Consider the following 26022-nt stretch of genomic DNA (forward strand, 5'->3'; position numbering starts at 1 on the left):
CCAAGCGACAGCAGCCTGGTAACACCAGGGTGGGAAGAGCCATTGGTTTAGGCCCTCCCCAGCCTGCTGCCGCCCGGTCCAGGAGCGCCAATTTTGACGCTCCGGGACCACTGGCACCCGGCTCTTCCCAGTACCCCTGGTGGCATTGGGTACTGGGGTAATAATGGGGGGTTAGTGTTAGCCATTTTATACCGGCTAACACTAGGCCCCGACTTAGTAATGGATTCCGTCTATTAGACGGCTTCCACTACTAAGTCTATAAAGTAAAGAAATAAAGACAAGACACAAGTTTACAAATTTTTTTATTCAAATAAAAACACCCCCACACCCCTCATTGACCATTTTATTAAAAAAAACATTAAAAAAACGCTGGTCATCGACGTAGTCCACGGAATCCGACGTAATCCCCAGGATACCGATATCTGAAAAACAAAAAGGGAGAAACACACAAAAAACACACAAACAGGAGCACAACACCCATCATTGTGAGCGGTGTTGTGCTCCTTACAGTATGCAGCATCTTTACAGATCGCTGCTTACAGTCTGGCTCCCAAGGGGTTAAGGGAGGATGTATTGCATCCCCCTTAACCCCCTGGGGGCCAGACTGATGTCAGACTGCACCCATCCCAGCAAGGAAGGGGTTAAGTGACCCCCCTTCCTTGCTGGGAGGGGTGCAGTGCTGGGGAGGGGGTGGGGAGAGCTCTATACTCACCCCGATGCGTCCTCTTCGCTGGTCCGCAGCACAATGAAGTCACTGTACTGCGGACCGGCTCATTATATGTGCGCTCAGCCGAACAGCCAATCAGCTGAGCGCACATATAATTCTAAATGTTTCTTCTAATAATGCTATTGTCATAATATAATTAGAAGAAACATTTGATGTTTTCATTAAAGTAAAGTGATGATTAGTACAGAATGCTCTATTGCCGGCATATGAATTAACGGCTTATAGAGCTTCCTGTACTAATTAATATTTAATTAAAAAAACACATTTTCGTTGAAATAAATACAGTTTCGTTGGTCAATAATTTATTTCTAACGAATCCATCATTGTGCAATTCAATATACTGTCAAAAAATAAATATATAGATAAATATACATTTATTTATATATCTATTTTTTTTAACAGTATATTTAATTGCAAAATGATGGATTCGTTAGAAATAAATTATTGATCAACGAAAGTGTCTTGATTACAAAGAAAATGTGTTTGATTAATTTAATATATTAACTATTAGAGGCATCGGCATTCGGCATCATTGCCGGCTATTTTTGAAGTACTCCGTACGGACCGCCTGTCAATCCACGGCCGCATATTCAGCCGCAAACAATGGTCTTGTTCATTTTTTACGGGTCCGTTTACGATAGGGCCGTAGATTCATACATAGTGTGCACTGTGCAGCCGCATATCCTATACTTCCAAGCATACACACGAACCACCAAAAATACCGCCGCACAATTACAGCCGCAAATACAGCCGCACTCTTACAACGTGTGAACCGAGCCTAAGGGAGATTCAGACACAAGCACATATGGCTGTTCATCTCTGACTAAACTGGACTTCTTTTTCACTATGCCTGCTGCTTGGATGTGTATGTGGGAGACCCTGAAACCCTAGGGATTGCTGGAGGTACAAGCAGTTGAACCCCAATAAATCTAACATGAAATATGCTATTTATTATTAGAATAAAACATTGTGGATGTGCCTTTTCCCTATTAATCTCAGAAGGGAAAACAAAAGTAGGAAAAGGATGGTGACGATTTCTTTTACATGCAACACTGCCAAACTGTTTAAGGCTATGTTCACACGCTGTGAACATCCGGCCGTTCCGTGACCCCGGCACGGAACGGCCGGTCTCAGCCCGGATCATCCCGGCCGGTACTTAAGTACCGGCCGGGTGATCTTTCCGGCCGCGGAGCTCTGATGCGGGGGTGCATCAGCGCGCGCCCGCATCAGAGCTTCCCATAGCCCACAGTAAAGCAAGCGGCCGGAGCCACTTGCTTCACTGTGTGAACTGACAGGTCTTTCTGTGGCCGGAATTCACTGACAGACAGTCCGTGGACATGAGGGGTGCAGATTCTATTTAAAAAAAAAGCATTTTTATTTCAATTTCCCCCTCCACAACCACTTTAGTAAAATTTAGTGTCAGCTTTAATTGTACTTTTACTCCAGATATCCAGCTGAAAAAACCCTGCTGTCAGTCTATCTGAACTTATATATGTATTTAGAAAGTCAGACTTTCACTCCTTTGGATGTCTGTGAACTGGTGAAGCGTGCTCTTATTCCCAGCGTGTTACATCCTTTCCAGTCAATGAAGCCTGTATGCAGCAGCCATGGTCTAGCACATCAGTTTCTGTTGCCGACTCTGACAGTAAATTTTGCTGAGGCATGAACACCCTTCTATCTTCAGCATAGTATTGGTTAACATTTATATATTCTGCATTCTTTCATGATAGGCTAGCACCCAGAAGCCCTGATACAATATACTTTGCCTTGATTTGTTAAAAACGGTTTCTAACCTGACACTGTATATTCTGGAGTGGTGACACTTTTGTCCACATGGTCCTCCTGGGGGCAAAATACTACAACCAGAGTGCTGACGTGCCAATTTCCTTTGTGTGTGGCAGCAATGTTATGAGATGTAATCCCACGTGTCTTACCTTTTTATGATAAATGCTGGAAATCCCTCTTTCCAAGTCTGGCAACTTACAGAGATAGCCATGAATTTGGCTGAGAAGGTTGCTATCAGATGAAAGGATCTCAGACACCGCATCAAGCCGGGCATTGATTTCACTGGGGAAAATAATCACACGAGTTTACTTAAAGGGGTGGTGTCATGAAGCAAAGAAGGTATATTCAGTTGTGTACCACATATATATATATATATATATATATATATATATATATATAAATATGTTTACATGTTACATTAATTTATGTTTACATGTTACATTAAAAGTCCTCAGGAAAATAATTATTTGAAAAAAAAAATACATACTCGCCTTCCACCATTGGCACCATTTTGATGGTTTCATTCCCTGCTGTAATTGCTTCCTGTTTTTTATGCTGGCACACAGGACATACCCGCTCATGTTATCACTGGCTGCAACAATGACCCACATTATTCAAGAGATTGGTTGGAATGTCTCACTTTCCTACTGGGTCATAATATCTTTAGCTCATACTTTTCTCATTTTTCCATCTTATTTTTTTTTTTTTATCCAAATGTTACCAGATGACAACAAAACACACTTTGAGTGCCTTCACGCGTACCGTATCACAGGGCTCCAGACTAAAAAATTTACCTGGGAGCCATTGGCTCCTAACCTGAAAAATTTAGGCGCCAAATAGAATATTTGGTCGCCAACATTTTAAACCATGTAAAATTAATGTTATGTTAAATGGGACTTACTGTGTGCAGAGGCCGCGGCAGCCTCCTCCTCCTTTAGATTCTTTCTTTTCTTAGTTTGAAAATGTTCAACATGGAAACTTGCAACTTGACAACCATATCCAGTCTGACTCAGTACTTCAGCCTCACTTGGCTAGCCTTTTAATGAGGCTTACTCTTCTGAACTTGAACTTAAAGGGAACCTGTCGACCCCCGTGCCGGGGTGACAGGCTCCCAACCCCCCGTTAGAGCCCCCTATACTCACCTCATCGCGTCGGGTCACGGAGATCTCAGCCGCTGCAGCCCGGCGTGCACACTGAGAGATGAGTCCAACGCTCATAGAGAATGACGGGAGAGTCCAGTGCTCCGTCATTCTCTATGAGCGTTGGACTCATCTCTCAGTGTGCGCGCCGGGCTGCAGCGGCTGAGATCTCCGTGACCCGACCATCTTCAGAAGCGGGACCCGGCGCGATGAGGTGAGTATAGGGGGTTCTAACGGGGGGTTGGGAGCCTGTCACCCCGGCACCGGGGGTGACAGGTTCCCTTTAAAAGCTTGCAACAGTCTATACATACTGAGCTAGACTTATGACTGCAGCCATAGTGACCCCCCACAAGATGTGTATATAGATAGATATATCTCTCACCTAGTGACTAATGCAAGTGACCCCCTACAATACAGACACCTGAGGGGCCCTGATAATAATAATTGTGCATATATCTATCTCCCAGTGTCTGCAGCCAGTTTGCCCTACACTTATAGATGGCCCCCTCCCCTTATAGATGACCCCCTCTACCCCCATTATAGATGCCCCCTCCTCCCCCCATTATAGATGCCCCCTCCTCCCCCCCCATTATAGATGCCCTCTCTTCTCCCCCCCTTATAGATACCCCTTCCCCTTATAGATGACCCCCTCTACCCCCATTATAGATGCCCCCTCCTCCCCCCCATTATAGATGCCCCCTCCTCCCCCCATTATAGATGCCCCCTCTCCCCCCCATTATAGATGCCCCCTCTTCTCCCCCCCTTATAGATACCCCCTCCCCTTATAGATGACCCCCTCTACCCCCATTATAGATGCCCCCTCCTCCCCCCCATTATAGATGCCCCCTCCTCCCCCCCATTATAGATGCCCCCTCTTCTCCCCCCCTTATAGATACCCCCTCCCCTTATAGATAGCCCCCTCTCCCCCCCTTGAAGATGGCCCCTCTTCTCCCCCCATTATAGATGCCCCCCCTTCTCTTCCCCCCATTATAGATGCCCCCCCTTCTCTTCCCCCCATTATAGATGGCACTCTCTTCTCCCCCCATTATAGATGCCCCCCCTTTCCTCTATGCTAAGCAGTATTTAAAAAAAAACAAACACACAAACTCACCTGACAACCCGCTCCCCCGGTGATCCTCTTCTTCTTCGGACGCTGTCCCCGGCTGATGCGCGGCTGCCGGGGGTGTCCCGTCCTATCCCCGGCAGCGCGGCGCATCAGTGAGCTCTCTGTACGCCGGGGCTGTGACTTCTGACACAGGAAGCGTCTCTGACGTGCGCTTCCTGTGCCGGAAGTCAGGGCCCCAGGCAGCTCACTGATGCGCCGCGCTGCCGGGGATAGGATGGGACACCCTCGGCAGCCGCGCATCAGCCGGGGACCGGACTTAAAGAAACAGCACGCCGCCGCCGGGGCCAGTCGCAAATGGCGCCCAGATTAATAAATCTGGGCGCCATTTGCAAAATATCAGTCGCATTGGCGACCATTTTGGTCGCCATCTGGAGCCCTGTATCACTGCGTATTTAACGCTGCGTTTTTGGTGCGATTTTTACATGTGCATTTTGATTTTCACATGATTTTCATGTGAAAATCAAAACTCGCATGTAAAAATCGCACCAAAAACGCAGCGATAAAAACACAACGATAAAAACACAGCGTTAAATACGCAGCGATACGGTACGTGTGAAGCTACCCTTTTAGTTTTTGAGGTAGTTCCAACAAATGCTTTACGGGTTATTAATACCTTTCCCCCATAGTTTTGTTTCAAAGAATCTACTACATATGTAAAACCTTGGAAACCATGTAGAAAACTTTACAACAGGTTCTCACACTGTGGCTGCTTCATGTAGCTGAAACCATGTCCACATGCGATGGCCAATGACTGTACCAGTTTGATGGTCTGACTGCAGTATTACTGTGCGGGCTTTGGTCACTGCTCGGGAGCATGTTTCCTACTGCAAGTGACAACCACAGTAGGAGACACAGATTTTACAAACCCACAAAATGGGTAAGGGTGTTAGCCTGAAACATGTCAAATGTCCAAGTCTTGCTCCATGTTTTTTTCTCTATAATGTTGAATACTTTCTTCATTGCGTGGAAGATATCCCTAACAGGTCTTTGTGAGTTGACATAGTCATATGGTTTTCTATGTAAAGAAGCCCAAACCCATTTTTCACCCAAGACAGAGACATTGGAACAGGATTTTCTGAGCAACAGTATGATTATGCTCAATCCTAGATGTGGGAAAAATTCTCCAGGGTAATCCCTCTCCTCTTTGGAATCCTGTGTTTCCCCTTCACACAGATGCACAAACATATAATGTCCTAAAATTATTTTACTATAGGAGACATGAGTATTTGTCCCCATTGACAATCTGTGAGCTTGGTGCTATGTCAATCATTAAAAATGACAGAATGGCAATACTTCTAAAGGGGTAGTTCAGAGATTTTTTTAACCCCATTCATGACCGAAGGTGATGCACTGATGTCAAAATTGAAGCAATGTTCCTCCTCGTCTTCTAAGAGCAGCTGCCTGTCAATATGCCTGGGTCTGGGAACAGTGATGTGTGCAGGGTTGATCACATTAAAACAGCCCTGCACACATTAAAGCCCCTTCACAGTCAGGAACACAGGGCATCTGCAGCAGGAACGATGTGAAGGGGTTAAATCACCTTGCGCTCTACTCTTTACAGATTTGTAACTTTATTTAAATAAAAACTCAAGCCTTGCAGTACTTATCAGTTACTGAATATCCAGGAGGAAGCCATGTAGTTGTTTCCAGTCAGACACAGTGCTCCCTGCTGCCACCTCTGTCTGTGTCAGGGACCACAGAGAAGAGGCAAATCCACATAATAAACCTTTTCTGCTCTGGACAGTAGTTCCTGACACAGACAGAGGTGGCAGCAGTGAGCACTGTGTCTGACTGCAACGTTTACATGTTTTACCATTGGGGAATACAGAGGCGGATAAGTTTTGATAGGCCTGAGTTTTTTAGGAAGTCATTTAGAAATCTGTAATGTCTGTCGGTTTATGTACTCTCAGAATTGTAAAGTGCTCCAGGATTGGGGCTATATAAATAATCATTATTATTATTGTATGGTATTGTATATAGGAATGAAAAACTGATCTTTCTTTTTGGACAGAGTGCCAAATACTATGAAAATAACAATATGCAAATGCACAAAGTCCCAATCACTATTTGGAAAGTTAATCTGCTGCAATCATCCTCACATATGCTTCTCCGGAGTTCTATTAATCTGAAGTAGAACTGTCTGTCCAATTCTTAAATAATCCTCAAAATGAAAAAGTCATCCAACAAAATGTGACCTATTTTTCACCTCTGATCTCTGTACGCCGCTTTAAAGCCCAGTGATATATCACTCCTTCAAGGTATACACCTCTTTTTTGTGGAGTAATTAGAAGTGAATATTTTCCTCCTAGCAGCAATCCTAAACCAGGCAGGTATATGTAATCTAGCAGTGTATGTGAGGGAAGAGAACACAACAGGAACCATTCATCACAGGATTAATAACTGCAGAACAAATAGTGGGGATGAAGATCCTCATAAGTGTACCATCATGATGTATGCAGATCCGGCACACGCAAAACCCATTTAGCCCTTAGAGATTTGGGTATCCAAGGATATGACTATGCCGAGTCGGTACTGTGAACAAGCCAAATGGATCAGAATGGGGATGCGGTATCAATCCAACATGGCCATGGTTACCAGGATCTTCCAACATTCGTATGGATATCATGGACACCAGGTCTACAAACTTTATGGCTGGCAAAAAAAATAAAAATTACCTTGAATCAGTAAGTGGTTGAGTCACCCATTGTCTAAGTTTCCTTTTGCCAAATGGGGTTTTTGTGTGATCCAGGACCCATATCAAGCTCCCCTTCACCTTTTGGTCTGTCTGCATTTTAGAGAAAAAAAAATTGCTACAGTCATCAAGTCACAAATATATACATGGGCCAACACTAGTGATAAAACTATAAGGCCCCGTTCCCACTGAGCAAAGCTAGCGGAATTCCGCAACGGAATTGTCCGCCGCGGAATGCCGTTAGCCTCCCGCTCATAATGGGAGTCTATGGGAGGCGCGCGCTGCTGCTCTATACGCGCTGAAGAATGAACATGTTCATTCTTCAGCGCGGACAGGGCAGGAGCGCGCGCCTCCCATAGAGTCCCATTATGAGCGGGAGGCTAACGGCATTCCGCGGCGGACAATTCCGTCGCGGAATTCCGCTAGCTTTGCTCAGTGGGAACGGAGCCTAAGCGTTTTACTGCTTTAACCCTAAAATGTTACATTTGGTCCCTTCATTTGTATCATGTCAATAGTGCTCTATGTAGAGTATTTTTGTCTGAATGTCTGCATCTATTTGTTCCTAAATAATGATGAAAAATACCAGAACCAATACATAACAGTGGAATCTGGCTATGACAATGGTAATGCATGTATAATACTCTCAGGACTAGTCAGTAAGCTGACTGCCATTCTCTTCCATCCTTCCATACACATGGACGTTCTTTTCAGTCAGGCATTCGTGTGTTGTAATAGAGAGATGAAAGGTAAAGGAAAGGTAAAACACTTCTGGCAGTGGCTTATCCGTCGAAGAACAAAAGGATCAAGCAATTGAAATCCAGAATTGCAACTGAAATCGAAGAATTTGACATGTTCAGTAAATGTAGGTCAATGTGTGTTAGACAGAAGCAACCAGAAACATGTATAAAGGAGATAAGAAGTGCTTCTGACAACCAGAATTACACAGTATTGCACTATAATTTTCCAACATACTGTAAAATATCTCTTTAAATTACTGATATAATAGAAGGATGGAAGCCCTGGGGATGGGTATGTCTCACAAATTACTGGTGCTAGTTTGACCTTTGGTCTGCAGATCATGGTTGCACTTACTTGATTTTGCAAGATTTCCAGATTCCTTAAAGTCGTCCCATTCATATTAAAGCATTCAACTGAGTTAGACATTGGCATAAACCTTCTAAAACAAAAAAACAAGAAAAAAAAATACACATTTAATGCTTTGTATAGACTTCCTTTTGTTTTAAAGGGGGGTTTCAGCAAAAAAAAATAAAAAATCTTTCAAATCAACTGGTGCTAGAAAGTGTCAGAGATTTGTAACCTACCTAAAAAAATTCAAGTCTTCCAGTACTTATCAGTTGCTATTTGTCCTGCAGGAAGTGGTATATTCTTTCCAGTCTGAAGAGCAGGAGAAGTTTTCTATGGAGATTTGCTACTGTTCTCAACAGTTTCTGTCATGGACAGAGGTGGCACCACAGAATATTGTATCAGACTAGAGAGAATACACCACTTCCTGCAGGGCATAAAACAGCTGATAAGTACTGGAAAACTTGAGATTTTTTTTTTTACATTACAAATCTCTGGCACTTTCTAGCACCAGTTGATTTGAAAGGAAAAAATATTGCTGAACTACCCTTTTAACAAGTCTGCAAGAAAAAGTGTTTTGCACTTAGCCTTTTGCGGCTACAATAGGCTAAAAGTGGAAGCCCCCCTCAAACTCCTTAAAGGGGTTATCCAGTGCTACAAAAACATGGCCACTTTTTTTCAGAGACAACACAACTCTTGTTTCCAGTTCAGGTGCGGTTTGCAATTAAGCTCAATGGAACTGAGCAGCAAAACCTGCACCCAAACTGGAGACAAGAGTGGGGCTGTCTCTGGAAGAAAGTGGCCATGTTTTTGTAGCACTGGATAACCCCTTTAAAGATTCTCATTAGAGTCTAGGAAGGAGAGATGTGGGGTACTTTTCTGTTGGGTCATTATTGTTTTACTGCTTTCCAGAATTAAAAGGATTCTGTTATCAGTTTTATGGTGTCTGAAGCATTAATCACCAGGGTAGTTTCCGGTGGCTTCTGCCTGCCCTTCTGGCCTTGATTAAAGGGTTAGTGCAGCGCTAAACAATTATTCACTAAATAACACACATTAAAAAGTTATACAACTTTGTAATGTATGTTATGTTAGTGAATGACCCCCTTCCCCGTGTTCCCCCCCACCCATGATAGACCTGGAAGTGTAGTGCTCTATACTCACCTGATTCGTGTCGACCCCCATCCGCCATCTTGTGGCAATGATGTCATCTTCGGGAGGCCGGCCAGACCGCACCAGCCCTCCTTTATGCCGGCCCCCCCCTCTGCGGCGTCATCAGTTGCTCAGCCGCGATTGGCTAAGCACAGTTATGCTCAGCCAATCGCGGCTGAGCAGCTGATGATGCGGCAGAGGGGGGCCGGCACGAGGGACCGTCGGAGCGGTTCGGCCGGCCTCTCGAAGGTGACATCATTGCCACAAGATGGCAGACGGGGGTCGACACGAATCAGGTGAGTATAGAGCACTACACTTCTGGGTCTAGCGTGGGGGGGGGGAACACGGGGAAGGGGGCCTTTCACATACATAACATACATTACACAGTTGTATAACTTTGTAATGTGTGTTCTTTAGTAAATAATTGTTTTACGCCCCACTACCCCATAAGCATAAAAACATAGAAGATTAATAACAAAAAGACCACCTGGTTCATCTATTCTGCCCTCTTAGTACTTCCCTTCTTATTATCTTAGGTTAGATATATGTTTATTCCAGGCAGGTTTACATTCAGTTATTGTAGATTTACCTACCACATCTGCTGGAAGTTTGTTCCAAGCATCTACTACTCTTTCAGTAAAGTAATATTTTCTCATACTGCTTTTCATTTTTCCCCAACTAACCTCATTAGTTCTCATTGATCTCTTCCTGTTCCCTAAACAGGAAGTGAGATCAAGGCTGGCGGGGTGAGGAGAAGTTGCCAGGGACCACTCGGCATGACTCGTGTATAGTCCTGCCACACAGAGCTATACATATCTCTTTGTGCCACTGCAAGGACTCTCTGCTGAGCATGAAACATGATAGTCAGAAGTGAATGTCATTCCCCGAGTGAAATTCACTCTGCAGAGAGGTGAAAATTGATTTCTTGATACCTGGCAGAGCTGCTAATCCAGAGAAACTCACGGGCGACACCCTGATTCATTTAGTTTTGTTAACACCATCTTAGAACAATGCCTTCTACCTCTATGACTTAGGGCCCTATTCCACGGGACAATTATCATTCGAATTATTGTTACATTGTTCGGATCTAAACGATAATCTTTCGGTTGAATAGCAGTTAACGATTAAACGAGGAACGAGAAATCGTTGATCGTTTAATAAGACCTGGACCTATTTTTATCGTTGCTCGTTTGCAAAACGTTCGCAATGAATAAGACATCGTTTGGTCGTTCGCAGTAGCAACGAACGCAATAGCGACGACAAGACGACCGCAAGAACGATCATAAGTAACAATTAGCGTTCTATGTAAATGGGTGAACGATTTCAGGCAGTTCGCAATAGCGGTTATTTGAAATCATTTATCGTTAACTATTATGCGAACGATAATCGTCCTGTGAAATAGGGCCCTAAGAGTACAGTATATAAGGGTGCCTAACTGCACACATGATGTCCTTGTGAAAGACTGACAAGTAATAGGTACAGCACTAACCTTGGATTATGGAGTATCCTTTCCAGGCAAAATTCTTTTAAATATGTAATAAGTGCCGCCAAAGAACACATCACCAGCCTGTCTAGTTGCAGGACTTGCATTAACTTTTGAGAACTTGCAGATACATCTAGGAGATTTGAAAGAATTAGGATTAGTATAAAAAAAACCCAGAATCAATGATTTATTATAACAGCATAAATTTCATTTATTTATCAGTGAGACAAAACCCTGAAACTTAAAGGGGTTATGCAGTGAAAATCTTTTTCTTTCAAATCAACTGGTGTCAGAAAGTTATATAGATTTCTAATTTACTTCTATTAAAATACTTTCAATACTTCAATACAGTCTTTCAATACTTATTAGCTTCTGTATGTCATGCAGAAAATGTTTTATTTTCAGTCTGACACAGTGCTCTCTGCTGACATCTCTGGCCGAGACAGGAACTCTGTCTCGGTTCTCTATGAATCCCCATAGAAAAACTCTCCTGCTCTGGACAGTTCCTATTTTGGCCAGAGATGTCATCAAAGAGCACCGTGTCAGACTGAAAAGAAAACACTCGGGACTCGGAACTAGGGCTTATTTCCAGGGTAGGGCTTATTTTCTGAGAAATAGGGTATCATTATCAGAGCTGAGCCGCTTATTCAAGTCAGAAATCCAAGGGCATGCCCTCGCATCTCTGAAGCAGATTTCCACTCTAAATGCTGCAGTTTTGGATACAGATCAGGGCCATACAATAGGTTTTTTTTTCACCATGGAAATCGCACTTGTTTTTGTGCAGAATCTTGCATAGAAACGACTTTTTCTCTTCTACGCAAACAATTTTTTAAAATTTGCACAAGAAATGTCCTTGCCATATACTGTAAACCATGGTGAAGATTCTCATTAAAGATAATGGGATGTCATTTTTTTTTTATAATTAAGAAAAATCCACATGGATCTTGGTCCAGAATACGTGCAGAATCTATACTGAAAATGTGCATGTGTCGCTTGATCGCAGCTTTACGGATGCTGCAAAGTTTTTGGTTGTAATTGTTGCATCTCCGTTACATGAAGAGTCATTTAGCTTCCATTTGTCCCAAAGTTCATTTATTTCTATTGTTATTACAATCATTGTCATCTTATTTAAACGAGGCATTTGCTTTTTAAATCTCTCATTATTCTATTGTGTTAAAGGTTGCACAACCAATTGGTCTATGATCACCATATGTTCATCTTGTGCAGCCTACAGGATACAAACATGCTTGACATTTGACAGAAACTCTGCTCACTCTTCTCTACACTGATTAGTGCACTACCTGGTGGATCCATGTGAGGCAGTAGAGGGCCCCCAAATCCTGCTATTCCATAGAAGAGCAGTGCAAGCAAGGAAAATACCATATTACTTTACTGAAAGAGTAGTAGATGCTTGGCACAAGCTTCCAGCAGATGTGGTGGGTAAATTTACAATAATTTAATTTAAACCTGCCTGGGATAAACATATATATCATAAGATAATGAGAAAGTAAATACTAAAAGGGCAGACTAGATGGACTAGGTGGTCTTTTGCCAACAATGTTTTTAAGTATCAATGAAAAACACTTTGGTTGATGAAATTAGCCAGGGAAAGTGAGATTGTTGGCATTACTTGGGAACACTGCAGCTATCTCTGTTATGGAGAGCACTATTTTATGCATAAATTGTTGCTACATGACACCGTGATTATATTCCTTGTTACCCTAGGGCGTGCCTTGAAATGGGCTGAACACAATCAGTTTTATCCAAAGTCCCACTGAAGATTTTGCAAGTAGTATAATCTAGAATGCGGCCCCCAGACCACAAAGGCTGTGCATCTCAGCTTGAAACAAAACTACTAAAAATGGTATTACAAAGTGATATTTTCTTTATGGCTTTTGCACTTTTTATTGGTGACTGATGCAGACAGTCAAACCAACCTTTAGTGTGAATATACAGTCTTTATTCCCAAGTCAATAGATAAATAATACATTAAGATCCATTTCCCTGCACATCTTACAGCGGCATCAGAAACTTCTAGTACAGAGCTATAATTCAAAGCAACCAAGCTCAAAATACTGGCGTGTCACCCGGTATATCAGAAAAGAAAAGATGACTTCTAGTAGCTATGCCATAGCAATTCGAAAACTTGGAACTAATTAAAGGGGTACTCCAGAGACCAAAACACACTGCTTTAATAGAGTTATATTACTTTGTAATAGAATTGTAGTCAAATTAAATGTATAGTTGTTGTTGTTTTTTTTTTTTTTTTTAATTTATATATACACATGGCCCAACATAGCCCCTTTGCTGCTACCAACAAAAAGTAAAACCATTGTATATCAGAAAACACATTTTGCTGGGACCCGCGTCAAACACCAGGAAGCAGCCGGGAACCGGGCACCAGAGCGCCGCGATGCGGGACCCGCCGCTGGAACCTGGGAGGTGAGTGGACGTCTTTTCCCTCAGCCACCTCGTCCCCGATCCCAGCGAAAAAGTGCCCCCCTGCTGGAGTACCCCTTTAAAAACACACAAGAAGGAGGAGACAGAGAGCACAGAGAAAGCAAAGCCCCCATTCATTGACACATATATTTGAATATATAAGGTAAGTATGATCAGTCCAATATCGAATCAAAGTGTCTGTGCAATAATAATAATAATAATTTTTATTTATATAGCGCCAACAGATTCCGCAGCACTTTAAAATTCTGTGGGTACATACATAGACAAAAAATAGACATTACAGAGAGATACATATAATTATCCAGGAGTGAGGGCCCTGCTCGCATGCATGAGCTTACACACTATCAGGAGGGGATGCGAGACAAAATGGCAGAGGGGCAAAGTGCTTCATTGTTCTTATGCAAGGTTACAATATATAGACGGAAGGTGAGTCATGTACAGTATGTTAAATAAACTCCAATAGAGACGTCAGCGTGTGGGGTGACGTTCACACACCATGTTTTTTTTGTCCGCACGTCATTTTGAGTCCAAATAATGCCCGTTATTTTTAAATCATGGACTTCATTTGAAAACAACACATGTTACTTGGATTCAAAATGATGGACGTCTGAAAAGACAGCCATCAAACGGCAAAAAAAAGATGCTGTGTGAACCTAGCCTGTCAGCGTATTGCCTGAGCAGCACTGATAATAAGCAATGAAGAATTGTAACTACCAAGGTTTGGGTCGGGAACTGCAGGGTTGCCTAAGCTCTGCATTTCCTGATCCCCTGATCCTCAAAACGCTGCACATAGCACTATACAGAGCAGGCCTCCAACTGGTAACACCCAGTGGATTATGCACTAGTGACAGAAGAACAGCACATACAGAGCAATAAGCTCATGTATTTGCTAAAACAGACAGTCCAAGAGTGGTGACAGATACTCTTTAAAAATAAGTACAAACCCATATATATCCATTGTTGCCAGTGCTGGTGTCCTGGTGGGTTTTCCTTCCGTACAAATAGACATCTTAATTGTGACTGAGTTTAATTATGCGGAGGGGCGATGCAGTTCCATTCATAATGATGTGATATTCAAAGGACGACATGTCACATAATGGGCACTGTTTTACTAAAAAAGCAAAGCGAGGTCTGAGCAGAGACAGTATGGTATATACATGGGGGGGGGGGGGGTGTCAGTGAAAGCTTTGACCAAATCACATTCATTAGTGCTCCATAGCGAACCCATAGTTACAAGGCAATGCAAAAATATATGTATTAGATAACTAGAACATACAAAATCAAGTATCGTCTAAATTGTATACTTGGTTTTAAAAAAACATAAAATATACAGACGTGTAGCTATATCTACTGGCACATTCTATACTCTGCAGCTATATAAAGTACACTAAAAGCTGCAATCTACTGGTGCACATCAAAGCAATCCCTACATGATGCCGTGGTGAATTGAAAGACACAAGCTGAGCCTCAATAGCGTGTCAGATAAAAGCCATTATTTCCATATAACTTTTTGGTCTTTCACAAAACATGAACTTAAAGGGATTTATTAATATTTATATTCAAGACTACATAGTAAAGCTGCACACAGTCTACAAAACAGAAAAACACCAAAATTCCCATCGGAATAAACACAATTTATAAAACTAATACAACACTAGCAGTAGAAACATAAGGGGAGATTTATCTTAAATAAAAATTGTCTTCGTTGCCCCTAGCAACCAGATTCCACCATTCATTTTTTAAAGAGTCTAAGAGGAATGAAAGGTGGAATCTGATTGGTTGGTAGGGGCAACTGAGACAGTTTCACTTTACACCGTGTTTGATAAATCTCCCCCCATAAAACTTAAAGTTTAAAAATCTAAATTAACAATAGATGTGATTTAAAGCAAGTTTGCAAAGTTATTTTTTTTTAGTTATCATGCTGTAAAACAAAGCTGAACTTCCAATCCAGGTCCAGTCTCCTGAAGCTTTTTACTCTTGTGCTGGATGAATAAAAGAGTAAACACATGAAGTCCAACCAGTACAGATAGTCACAGCTCAATGTGTCCATCAATCACATGACTGCCTTCTCTCTGTGAGCGCTCAAATGGCCTGGGAAACATTGGACTTCCTGTGTTTAGACTCTTTGGGAAAAAAAAGGTCAGAACACAGGAAGTGCTGTGTTTTTCATGATAACAAAAAAAAAAAAAAGAATGTAAATTGCAAACTTGCTTTATTTCACATCTACTGTTTATTTAGGTTTTAAAAGTTTGAAGGACAAAGACACTTTAAAGGGTTTGCCTACAAACAAAAAATTTTTGGCCTATCGTAAGATGGGGATAAACACCTTTGTGCAAACTGGGTCAAATTAGACCCATTCAACAGCTAAGAGGGTGAGCTGGGAGGGAGTAGTTTGGCAGCAGTTAATATCCACATGAACATTTCCTGTTTTTTGGTATATGGATGAACAGAATATGCATTAAACACTTGCATACATGTGTGTATTCACACCTGTTTGCTTGAATGCATTGTGTCTACAGCTCCAATGTACATTATGTGTCTCCCTGGTAACAGACTACAAACAAAGCATGCGTAGTCTGATCTTGGAGTTGTGCGTAACTCCTCCTGTTCTCTACTTCTTGCAAATATATAGTAGGTGTAAAGCAAGCCTTCTCTCTAAGGCTGTATGAAACGTGCAGTCTCTATGACCGTTTCAGAGCCAAACGCTAGATAAAAAACAGAGATGTATCAGTCTTTCCTTTATGCTTTTCCTTTTTTTTAGGTTCACAGTGTTTGAAAACTGCCACAAAAACTACACGTGCAATTCCTTGGCTTATGAATTCACTGACACATACAAGTTACTAGGATCAATGTTGTAAACATAATAATATAGGGGAGGGTTGGGGAGGAAGTGTTTTTTGGCTAACAATATCTACATCCTGGCATGGATAACTCTCCTTGCTATACATACTCCGGAAGTCAAGTTTAATAACTCCATTGACTTTAACAGAATAAGTAGAAAGAAGGTCTTTGTTTTCCTTTGTGAAACGCTGGCACAGGTTAAGTCAAAGAATATTAAAAATTCCCATCCAAGGACAAAATCAATTCAGAAACAAGGATTGTAATGCTAATTGAATATGTTACATCTTTGTAAAAGTATTCATGTGAATATTACTTCTCCAGCAAGCGGTAGGCCTACATCATAGGAATGAGACAAGCAGAATGGAAAGTTGATATTTTTCTGGAGATTTCTACTCTGCAAGCTAAATCTGTAACTTTCTGTTCTCCCAAAAACACTTTTATTTATAAAGCACTAGAGATGAGCGAACTTGTTCGGATCTGCACAAACTCGAGTGATCGGCATTTGAATCCTGCGGCCTGAAGTAGGAGGATGCAGGTCTTTGGGCTGCCTCCAACTTCTCCAGGAAGTGGGATTCAAATGCCGAACGTTTAAGTTCGGAGAGAAGTGGAGACAAGCTCCAGATGCCTATATTAACCTTGGGGGTTTTAAAACTTAACTTTTATTAATTTTACTATGTACAAAAATAGTGCTCAGTTATACATTACACCAGTGAAAAAGTGTTTTAAAATATGTGTGAGTCGACTAATGTAATTATCCAGATATTGGGCTATATTGGGATTCACAATTGTGCAATCTCTAGGGTTGTACTGCAGGAGCCGGTAGTCAGGTCTGGTTTTACCATAGAAGTACTTTGGCCACAAGTACTAGACAGGTATTGTCAAATTTTCAAAACACACTAGATCAGTGATAAAGCTCAAGACACACTGTTCAGAAAGGTAACAGACACTGCTCGCTAGCTAGCGATCTACGGCTAACGACTACAAAGTCTTAAGGACCCCCCCCCCCATACTAGCTAGAGTCGCTCTACACATAACTAAAATACTTTCTTTCTGCCATCACATAAGGTCTAACATGTTTCGATGACACCTCGTCAGCTTTTTCAAAGAGAATGGCGCAAGCACTCAAGGAAGAGACTTTTTACCCTTTTAAAGGGAGACGATTTCCAGAGCGAGGGTGAAGGCAGGACAGCGATTTTGTATATCTGCCAATAGGCTAGCACTGTAAACAAAACCACATGTTGTATCTCCCAATCAGGTTTCGACATATGGGAGGATTCGAGAGCGCGTCATAGCTGTCAAATCTACTGGGGGGAAATGTCTCTATCATGTCAAGATAGTTCAAGACATCCCAAACTCTAAACATCTACTGCGCATGCGTTCAGACTTAAGGAAGAGATAGTAAACAAAAGACGTCATCGCCACGTGTGTGGTGTTGATGTTCTGGTGCGCATGAGCGGGCACTTAGTTAGTTTCAACATTCAGCGCATGACGGGACTTCGGATGTTTTCTCTTTGTGGTCCATTAGCACAGTTGCCTGATAAAGAATGAACTTCTAAGGGGATCAAAGGCCACAGTAAGGTGCTAATCCTTAGATGTTTACATTCAGTGGAGGACAATTTCATCAGGTATTTTTACGGGAGAATGTAGACGGAAGATCATTGATGGGCCACCCTGGGTTCCGTGACTGAAAAAGCTTCGCCCAACATATTCTACCCGGTAAGTACCTATGAATTCGCTGTCCCAGGAAAAAAGAGCTACTCTTCTTCATATAAAGTATATATAGATTAATCACCTCATTACACAAAGGGAGCAAAGGCAAACCCCTCATTAAGACCATGGGGGGCCAGGGGGCCGAGTTTGTGGATCCATCGGGCCTCAGTCTGCAGAAGTTTTAGGTCTAGGTTTCCCTTTCTAGGACCATTCCTTACAGTCTGAATGCCCCATACTTTTAAGCATTTAGGGTCACCATGGTGGGTAGAATTGACATATCGTGCCACACTAGTTTTGATGTTGTGTTTGATATTACTAATGTGTGAGCCCAATCTTTTTCTTAGCTGTTGTGTTGTTTTGCCTATATAAGGACATTGTATCGCATATATGACGTTTGATGTTTGACAATTAATAAAATCCTTAATGATATATTTCTTATTGTCCTTCGGATTCATAAATTCTTTAGTTCTGGGTAGATATTGGCAGCAGGTGCACATGCCGCAAGGGTGGGATCTCTTTATAGTGGATGTCATCCAATTACGGTTACGTTGTTTCTCATCCTCCTCGGATGCCCTGAAATGACTCTGGACTAACAAGTCCTTTAAATTTCTCCCCCTCCGGTATGTTATGCTGGGATTAGGTGTAATTACATCCCTGAGGTCAGGGTCCGCTGTCAATAATGGCCAGAACTTTTCCATAATCTCCCGAACTTCTTTATGTGCAACATTGAAGGTACCTATGCATCGTATAACTTTGCCGGTTTTTTTGTTTTGTCTATTTGAATTTAGAAGCTCATTTCTTGGGGTCCTCTTTGCTCGATTATATGCCTTATGTAGTACGTTTTTGGGGTACCCCCGTTCGGTAAATCTTCTAAGCAATTCAAGACTCTCCTTTTCAAAACTGGCCTCGTCTGAGCAGTTACGTTTTGCTTGTAAATATTGTCCAATCGGAATACCTGCTTTCAACGGGGTGGGATGATGACTTGTCCACGTGAGAAAGTTATTAGTGGATGTTTTTTTCCTATAGACCTCTGTCTGGATTGTTCCTTCAGGATGTATTCTAATTGTTAGGTCCAAAAAGTTTATTTGGTTCTCATGGATCTCACTAGTAAATCGAAGGCCCACGTCATTATCATTGAGTGCTTGGGTGAAAAGGTGAAAGGTGTCGATATCCCCTTCCCACAAAATCAAGATATCATCTATATATCTGGCCCATAAAGAAATGTGACAGGTGAAGTGAGACAGTGTATCAGCAAAAACAATTTTAGATTCCCACCACCCTAAAAAGAGATTGGCGTAAGTAGGTGCACATGCTGTGCCCATCGCCGTGCCAGTGGACTGTAAATAAAATTTGTGATCAAACGTAAAATAGTTGTGAGTGAGTAGAAATGTCAATAATCTGGTGGTGAACTGATTGTGTGCTGTAAATGATGTGCCTCTAGTTTTCAGAAAATGTTCCACCGCTTGGACACCTAAATCGTGCTGGATGCTTGTATATAACGCTTCAACATCCAGGGATGCAATTTTAATGTTTGTCGAAACTGTGATTTCTTGTAATTTTCTTACAGTCTCCTTCGTATCTTTAAGAAAAGACGGAAGAGTCTCGACAAATGGAAACAAAACCTCGTCGACATATTTACTAATGCCCTCCGTTAAACTGGAATTGCCTGATACAATCGGTCTACCCGGTATTGGTGTTCTCTCTTTATGTATTTTGGGCAGGGCATAAAATGTCGCTATTGTCGGCGAGGCATTGAACATCACTTTGTACTCGCTCTCTGTAATCAATTCTGCAGATTTGGCTTCCTGTAGTATCTTTTTTAGTTCACCCAGATACAGTTTAGTAGGATCATTTTTAAGTATTGTGTATGTTCTAGTATCTTGTAAGAGCTCCATCACCATAGCTTTGTAATCAGATTCGTTCTGGATAACAAGATTCCCCCCCTTATCCAAGGGTTTGATCACAATGTTCTCTTTTTTAGAATTTTTATTGAGAATACCTCTTTCTCTTGAAGTCAGATTAGAATTTTGATCTTTGATTTTACACTTAATTTGTTCTAGGTCATTGCATACCAAATGGACAAATCTGTCTATTGTATGGCATGTTGCTAATAACGGAGTGAATTGAGACCGGGGTTTCAATGAGGACGCTGGGGCTTCGAATACTCGAATGCCAGTTTCTCCCTCTGTTTGTAGGTCTATTAGGGATGAAATTGCTTCACGTTCCAATCTAGTTATTGTAAAGTCTTGGGTCTGTCTATTTTTGTAGAATTTATGTAGGACAAGTTTCCGTGCAAACAAGTGCACGTCCTTCACCCAAGTGAATGTATCATAACTTGGTGTTGGTGTAAATGACAGCCCTTTTTCCAGAAGCTTCATTTCCTCATCTGTGAATGTTGTCTTTGATAAATTCAGGATTCGTGGTGTGTTCTTGTGAGTGCTATCTATGCCCTGTAATTGTAACCCCATCGTGACCGGTCTCTCAACTGGGCCACTGACATGCCTAAAAAAGGTTGGTGTGGTTGTGCCGGTAGTTATGAAAAAGTCGCAGATTGTGGAGCCATGTTCATATTGGTTGTTGCAGGTAACATTCCATAATTTGTCGAGATCTGCTGAGTTGGTAGTGCTGAGGTAGGTTGAGACATAGAGGTAAATGAGGCAGAGGTACATGTTTGTTGGGGATTAGTGATTGACTGTGTATCCCCCGGGATTGTCACAGTCGATTGTTGGACCTGTTGATATTGTTGATGTGATTGTGTTTGTCGCTGTTGTTGTTGAAATTGTTGTCTAGTTACAATATTGTATCTTTGTCTAGGATGTGATTGTTTCCTCGTTTGATAACGTCTTTTATTAGGTATAGTCGGTTGAATTTGAGGTTGACCTGCTTCTTCCGAAGCCGAATAATCAGACTCAGAATAAGAAGGATCCGATTGGTAATATTTATATTGTGCTTGTGTAGTAGGATAGATTTCTCCACTGTCGAAATCTCTTTTGTCACGTATATATTTGCGGTGCTTTCGTTCTTTTAAATCAGATTGAAAAATCTCAAGATGTTTTTGAAGTCGGGATTCAAAATTAGTGAATTCAGCATGTGTTTGAAATGATTGTACTTGGATGAGTTCTGATTCAAGTTTTGTACTTATTCTAGCAAATACTGTTTTCTCATGTATTTTAGCATCCGTATTGAATTCTCTGTCATCAACTTGGCCCACCCCTTCATAAACTCTGTATCATCTGTATGTGAATTTGGTTTAATATTAATCCTCAGACCCCTATAGACAATTTGTTGTTCCACATAAGTCTCAAGGCTTGCAATTTCCCACCATGAGCGTATATAGCTCTTATATGTTTTTTGAATTTCCATAAATGCTACACTGATGTCCACAGAACTCAAAGGTAAACGTTTAAGTTCGTGCAAACCCGAATTTTCGTCATGTTTGCTCATCTCTAGTACCTAAAAACAATGCAACTGTTTTTGGGAGAACTGAAAATAACAGTTTTAGCTATTAGGGACCAATTCCACCAGGCAATTATTGGCTGTACAGGATCAATAACCCTATGTATTAGGGCCAAAGATCAGCTGACTAACACTCAAACACTTATCTATCGGCTAATCAGGCTATTTCGACCCACAAAAAAATTACTAGGCCATCAGCAACATATCTCCCAAAGTATTGGCATGAAGAACTACAAGTCCCAGCAGCACCACAAATAGGTAATGGGTGGGTGATAATTTCACCGGACCCAGGTAAGTATATCAATGCAAAGAAGCAATGTCGAGACAGCACATTCAAGGAACTTCGCTTTAACCACACCAGTGCCTGTATTAGGGGGACATGGGAAAGACAAATGATAGCCACCAAGGGCCCCACAAACTATCCAGTAATCATGTGTGTGACCCTCCCTCCCTGCCTGATGCTAGAGCCGTTCGGCCTAATAACATTTTTTTTTACACCTGCCTAATTATTTTGCACAGTATTATTAATATTTTAATAAATAATTCACATAAAATCCCCTACCACAAATCGTGCTACAGACTTATATTGCTGCAGGCCTCAAAATGCTGCACATCTCAACCAATGCCAACATGGTGGGCTCACTGCCACTTCCTTCAGTGGTGGTCAGGGGTACTCTGTAAACTGAAAATTTCTAATACATTGCTTTAATAAAGAATATTGCTTTGTCATAAATTTATTTTTTTTTAAATATAGTTTTTTTTTAATTTACATATATACTTTAGCTTAGCGGCAGCAATAAGGGGCAATTCCCTACTCTGCCAAACAGCTCTATACAGAGCAGGGTCCCCTTCTTCCCATGTACTGTATAGTCTTATATACAGTACATGGGGGAGGCTGCCTAACAGGATCGCTGTGTGCGGCAGCCTCTGTACATCAAGTTGTAATTGCTGTCACCACTCGCTGTGCTAGAACCGCTATCAGGGGATCAGGAATTACAAGGCTTAGGTAGTACTGCAGTCCCTGACACAAATGTTCATGGCAATAGAGTGGCTATGTTATCCCTTACTGCCGCAAGTCAATGGAAGTGTATATGTTAATTAAAAACTATACATTTCAGTCAACAGGAGTATATATGTAAATTAAAACTATACATTTATTTTATATTACTAAGTAATAACTTTATTAAAACAATGTATTAGCAAAAAAATTACAAAATTATTTTTTTCAGTCTCCAGAGTACCCCTTTAAGGTCACATTAGCTGTTCATAACCATAAGAAATATTAATATAAATATAAGTAATATTTCTCTTAGAACATTATATCTCCATCCCCTTCCATTTACAACTGGTTCTTAAACTTCTCATTTTTAACCTCAAAATCTCAAGATGCATCAAATACAGTGTTTAAGTAAAGTATAGGATGTAACGTAGAATGACAAAGCGGCACTCACCAAGTCAGCTGTCAGCTGTTTATTGCAATATCACCGGTAACAAAATGCATCATCTGGCCTGTTGGACAACAGGCCAGATGATGCGTGTATAGCGTGAAACAGGGTATAGCCCATTGGAACGCCCCTGCTCGTTCACTGTGTGTATCCATTGCATTTTGTTACCGGTGATATTGCAATAAACAGCTGACAGCTGACTTGGTGAGTGCCGCCTCATGTCATTCTATGTTACATCCTGTATATTATTTGCCTTACAAGAGACTGAGCACCGCCATTGACACCGGTAATTTGCCAATATATACCCCGCCATTGGTTACTCCTCACTCTCTCAGACTATTGCAGCATATTGTGAGACAGAGCAGTGCCAGGATTTTGCTCATTGGGTTTAAGAAAAGTATGATGATACAATATTTAATGTAAAGGTTACAATCATTTACAACACTTTTCATGTAAGGGGGGGCTTGTAAGACGTTCTGATCGATAGCGATACAGGTTTTGAGACCCCCACTGATCACTAGAATAAAGGGGCTGTACTTCAATCTTTATCATCTTTTTTTCCGCTCTCCTGAGGGAAGGGGGAATTAGCAGTGTACAGGCTATAGACTCTTAGGGCCTTTTTAGACTCCTCTCTCTTCGGCCGTCCGTGTCTCGCTTGCAGTGCCTTCACACGAGCAGCTGGGTCACACAAATGATCCCTGTATCGTTTGAGCGGTCATTTCAATTCATTGCTACAGGCCACACATCCCCTGTTTACACAGGGAGATGTGAGGCAGGTAGACAATGGTTGCTGCTCAAAAGATGTGATCAGCCAAGGATCGGGTGTTTTCCTGCTCCTCGGCTAATCGCTGACACTTTTACAAGGGACGATTATTGGCTGAAAGAGCTTTATATGCTAACATCTTGTTTCTCTGATATCAGACTCTTTGCACTGTTGGGGGCAATGAGAGAAAGAAGAATATACCTGAAGTCCAAGAGCACAATAGCTCATGAATGCTAACACATATATATATATATATATATATATATATATATATATATATATATTCAGCTAAACAGAACAAATGTGGACTTTAAAGGATCCTGTCAGAAGATTCGTGCTGCTATTGCCACAGGCAGCGAGCAATACTGGCAGGCTCCCTCATTACACTATGGTGTTTCAGAGAAAATATAGTTTTAATAGTTGGGCTGGGGAGAAGCGTCTGCTGGGGGGTCTCGCCTCCGGCCCCTCACCACTAAGCTTATAGATATGCCTCTCCATACGTAATAGAAAAAACTATTTCAACCTATGTGAGATACCAGAAAAAATCCAGCATTTATAATGAAAGAGCGAAATCTTTAAAATGTTGTTGCAGGCATTAACAGCTATGAGGACTTGACAGCTCTTCATACCTGTCTGTTTTAGTAAATATGTGTAATGTGTAAATTTAGTAAAAATGTGACTGTTATGAAACAACAACTAAGGATCAGGTTTTCCTCTGTCATTCTTCCTGAAGTTAAGGGGTACTTAAAGGGGATTTTTTTTTCTTTCAAATCAACTGGTGTCAGAAAGTTACACAGGTCTGTAGATTACTTCTATTTTAAAATGTCATGTCTTCCAGTACTTATCAACTGCTGTATGCCCTGCAGGAAGTGGTGTATTCTTTCTAATTCGACACTGTGCTCTCTGCTGCCTCCCCTGTCTATGAGAGAAACTGTCCAGAGCAGTACCAAATCCCCATAAAAAAACTTTCCTGCAGCAGAGAGCCAGACTGGAAATAATACACCACTTCCTGCAGGACAGGAAAGTACTGAAAGGCTTGATTTTTATATAGAAGTAAATTACAAATATGTATAACCTTGACACCAACCAATTTGAAAGATTTTTTTTGCCAGAGTACCCCTATAATAAATTGACAACTGGGTGTATGCTTTGATCTTGTCAATGTGGTGTGTCCCTATATACTGACACATTTACACTTGCACGTATTCCTATAAAAAAAAAAAAAAAAAAAAAAAGAGAATTTGGGGAAAAAGACAAGATGCTCTCAAAAAGAAGCATGCCAGCAAATCTTTTTCATCTTCAGCACAAAATCTAGAAACATTCTAGTAGTGGAGCTGTGAAGATGTTCTAGCTGTGTTGTGTCTATATACTGTGAACCCTTTAATTATTGGCAGCAGTGTCATGTGACCACCAGTTAACTGATGGCTCTCATATTTAGATGGACCTTAAATTGATGTGGAGCATCAACATCACCTTGATCGTTCACTATTAAAAAGCAATTTCCTTAGGACCCGCTCACACTATGGAATCCGCGCCGAAATTCCGTGCGAAACCCCCACACGCTGACTCGACATGAATCCTGCCTGCTATGTGTTTGAATGGGAGGGCTTGCGCCTGCGCTCTCCACTCAAAAACCTGACTTGTCAATTCTTTGATCGGAGAGGCTCAGGGATTCCACACGGAATTTCGGCGCTGATTATGTAGTGTGAACGGGCCCTAAGATAGAAATAGATATGCACTAACTTTGGATCCATAAAATATTTTATCAGCATGTTCAAATACATTAGACATTTTTAAATGGAAATAAAGAATAAGCATATTCTGCCCTCGGCACATCTCAGAAGTATACTACCTGAGAAGACGGTGTCAAGTTGACATCATTACTGGTGGGCAAAAAAATTTCCAATATCTGAACGATGTTGATGACTTGATAACCCACCTTCTCTTGTCTCAGAAGGTATACTGTATTTCTGACATAGGTTGAAAACAGAAGAACAGAGAACCAGGGAGCCAAACAGGTAGTAAATTTGTTTTGCTTCTTGGACAACCTCAAGAGACTGAATAGTAGGTGGAGTTTGTAAAGAATTCCCCTCCCGTGCATTTGGATGGCCAATAGTTTAACTAAAAATCTAGGATGCAGTTGTCTGCATTAGGGGAACCACA

At 41.5% G+C, this 26022-nt stretch overlaps 1 protein-coding gene across 3 annotated transcripts in view; it reads right to left on the bottom strand.

The window, feature by feature from the left end:
- Positions 1-26022, bottom strand: part of MSH3 (mutS homolog 3) — a 103879-nt gene that overhangs the window by 43710 nt on the left and 34147 nt on the right. For all 3 annotated transcript variants that reach the window (XM_069962845.1, XM_069962846.1, XM_069962844.1), the window contains exons 10-13: positions 11191-11317; positions 8562-8646; positions 7453-7562; positions 2662-2794 (exon numbers count right to left, since the gene is read on the bottom strand). In XM_069962845.1, coding sequence (XP_069818946.1) covers positions 2662-2794; positions 7453-7562; positions 8562-8646; positions 11191-11317 — 455 coding nt within the window. The remainder of the gene's footprint in view (positions 1-2661; positions 2795-7452; positions 7563-8561; positions 8647-11190; positions 11318-26022) is intronic.

The sequence above is a fragment of the Dendropsophus ebraccatus genome, chromosome 3, assembly GCF_027789765.1.
Source record: "Dendropsophus ebraccatus isolate aDenEbr1 chromosome 3, aDenEbr1.pat, whole genome shotgun sequence".
Classification (NCBI taxonomy): Eukaryota; Metazoa; Chordata; class Amphibia; order Anura; family Hylidae; genus Dendropsophus; species Dendropsophus ebraccatus.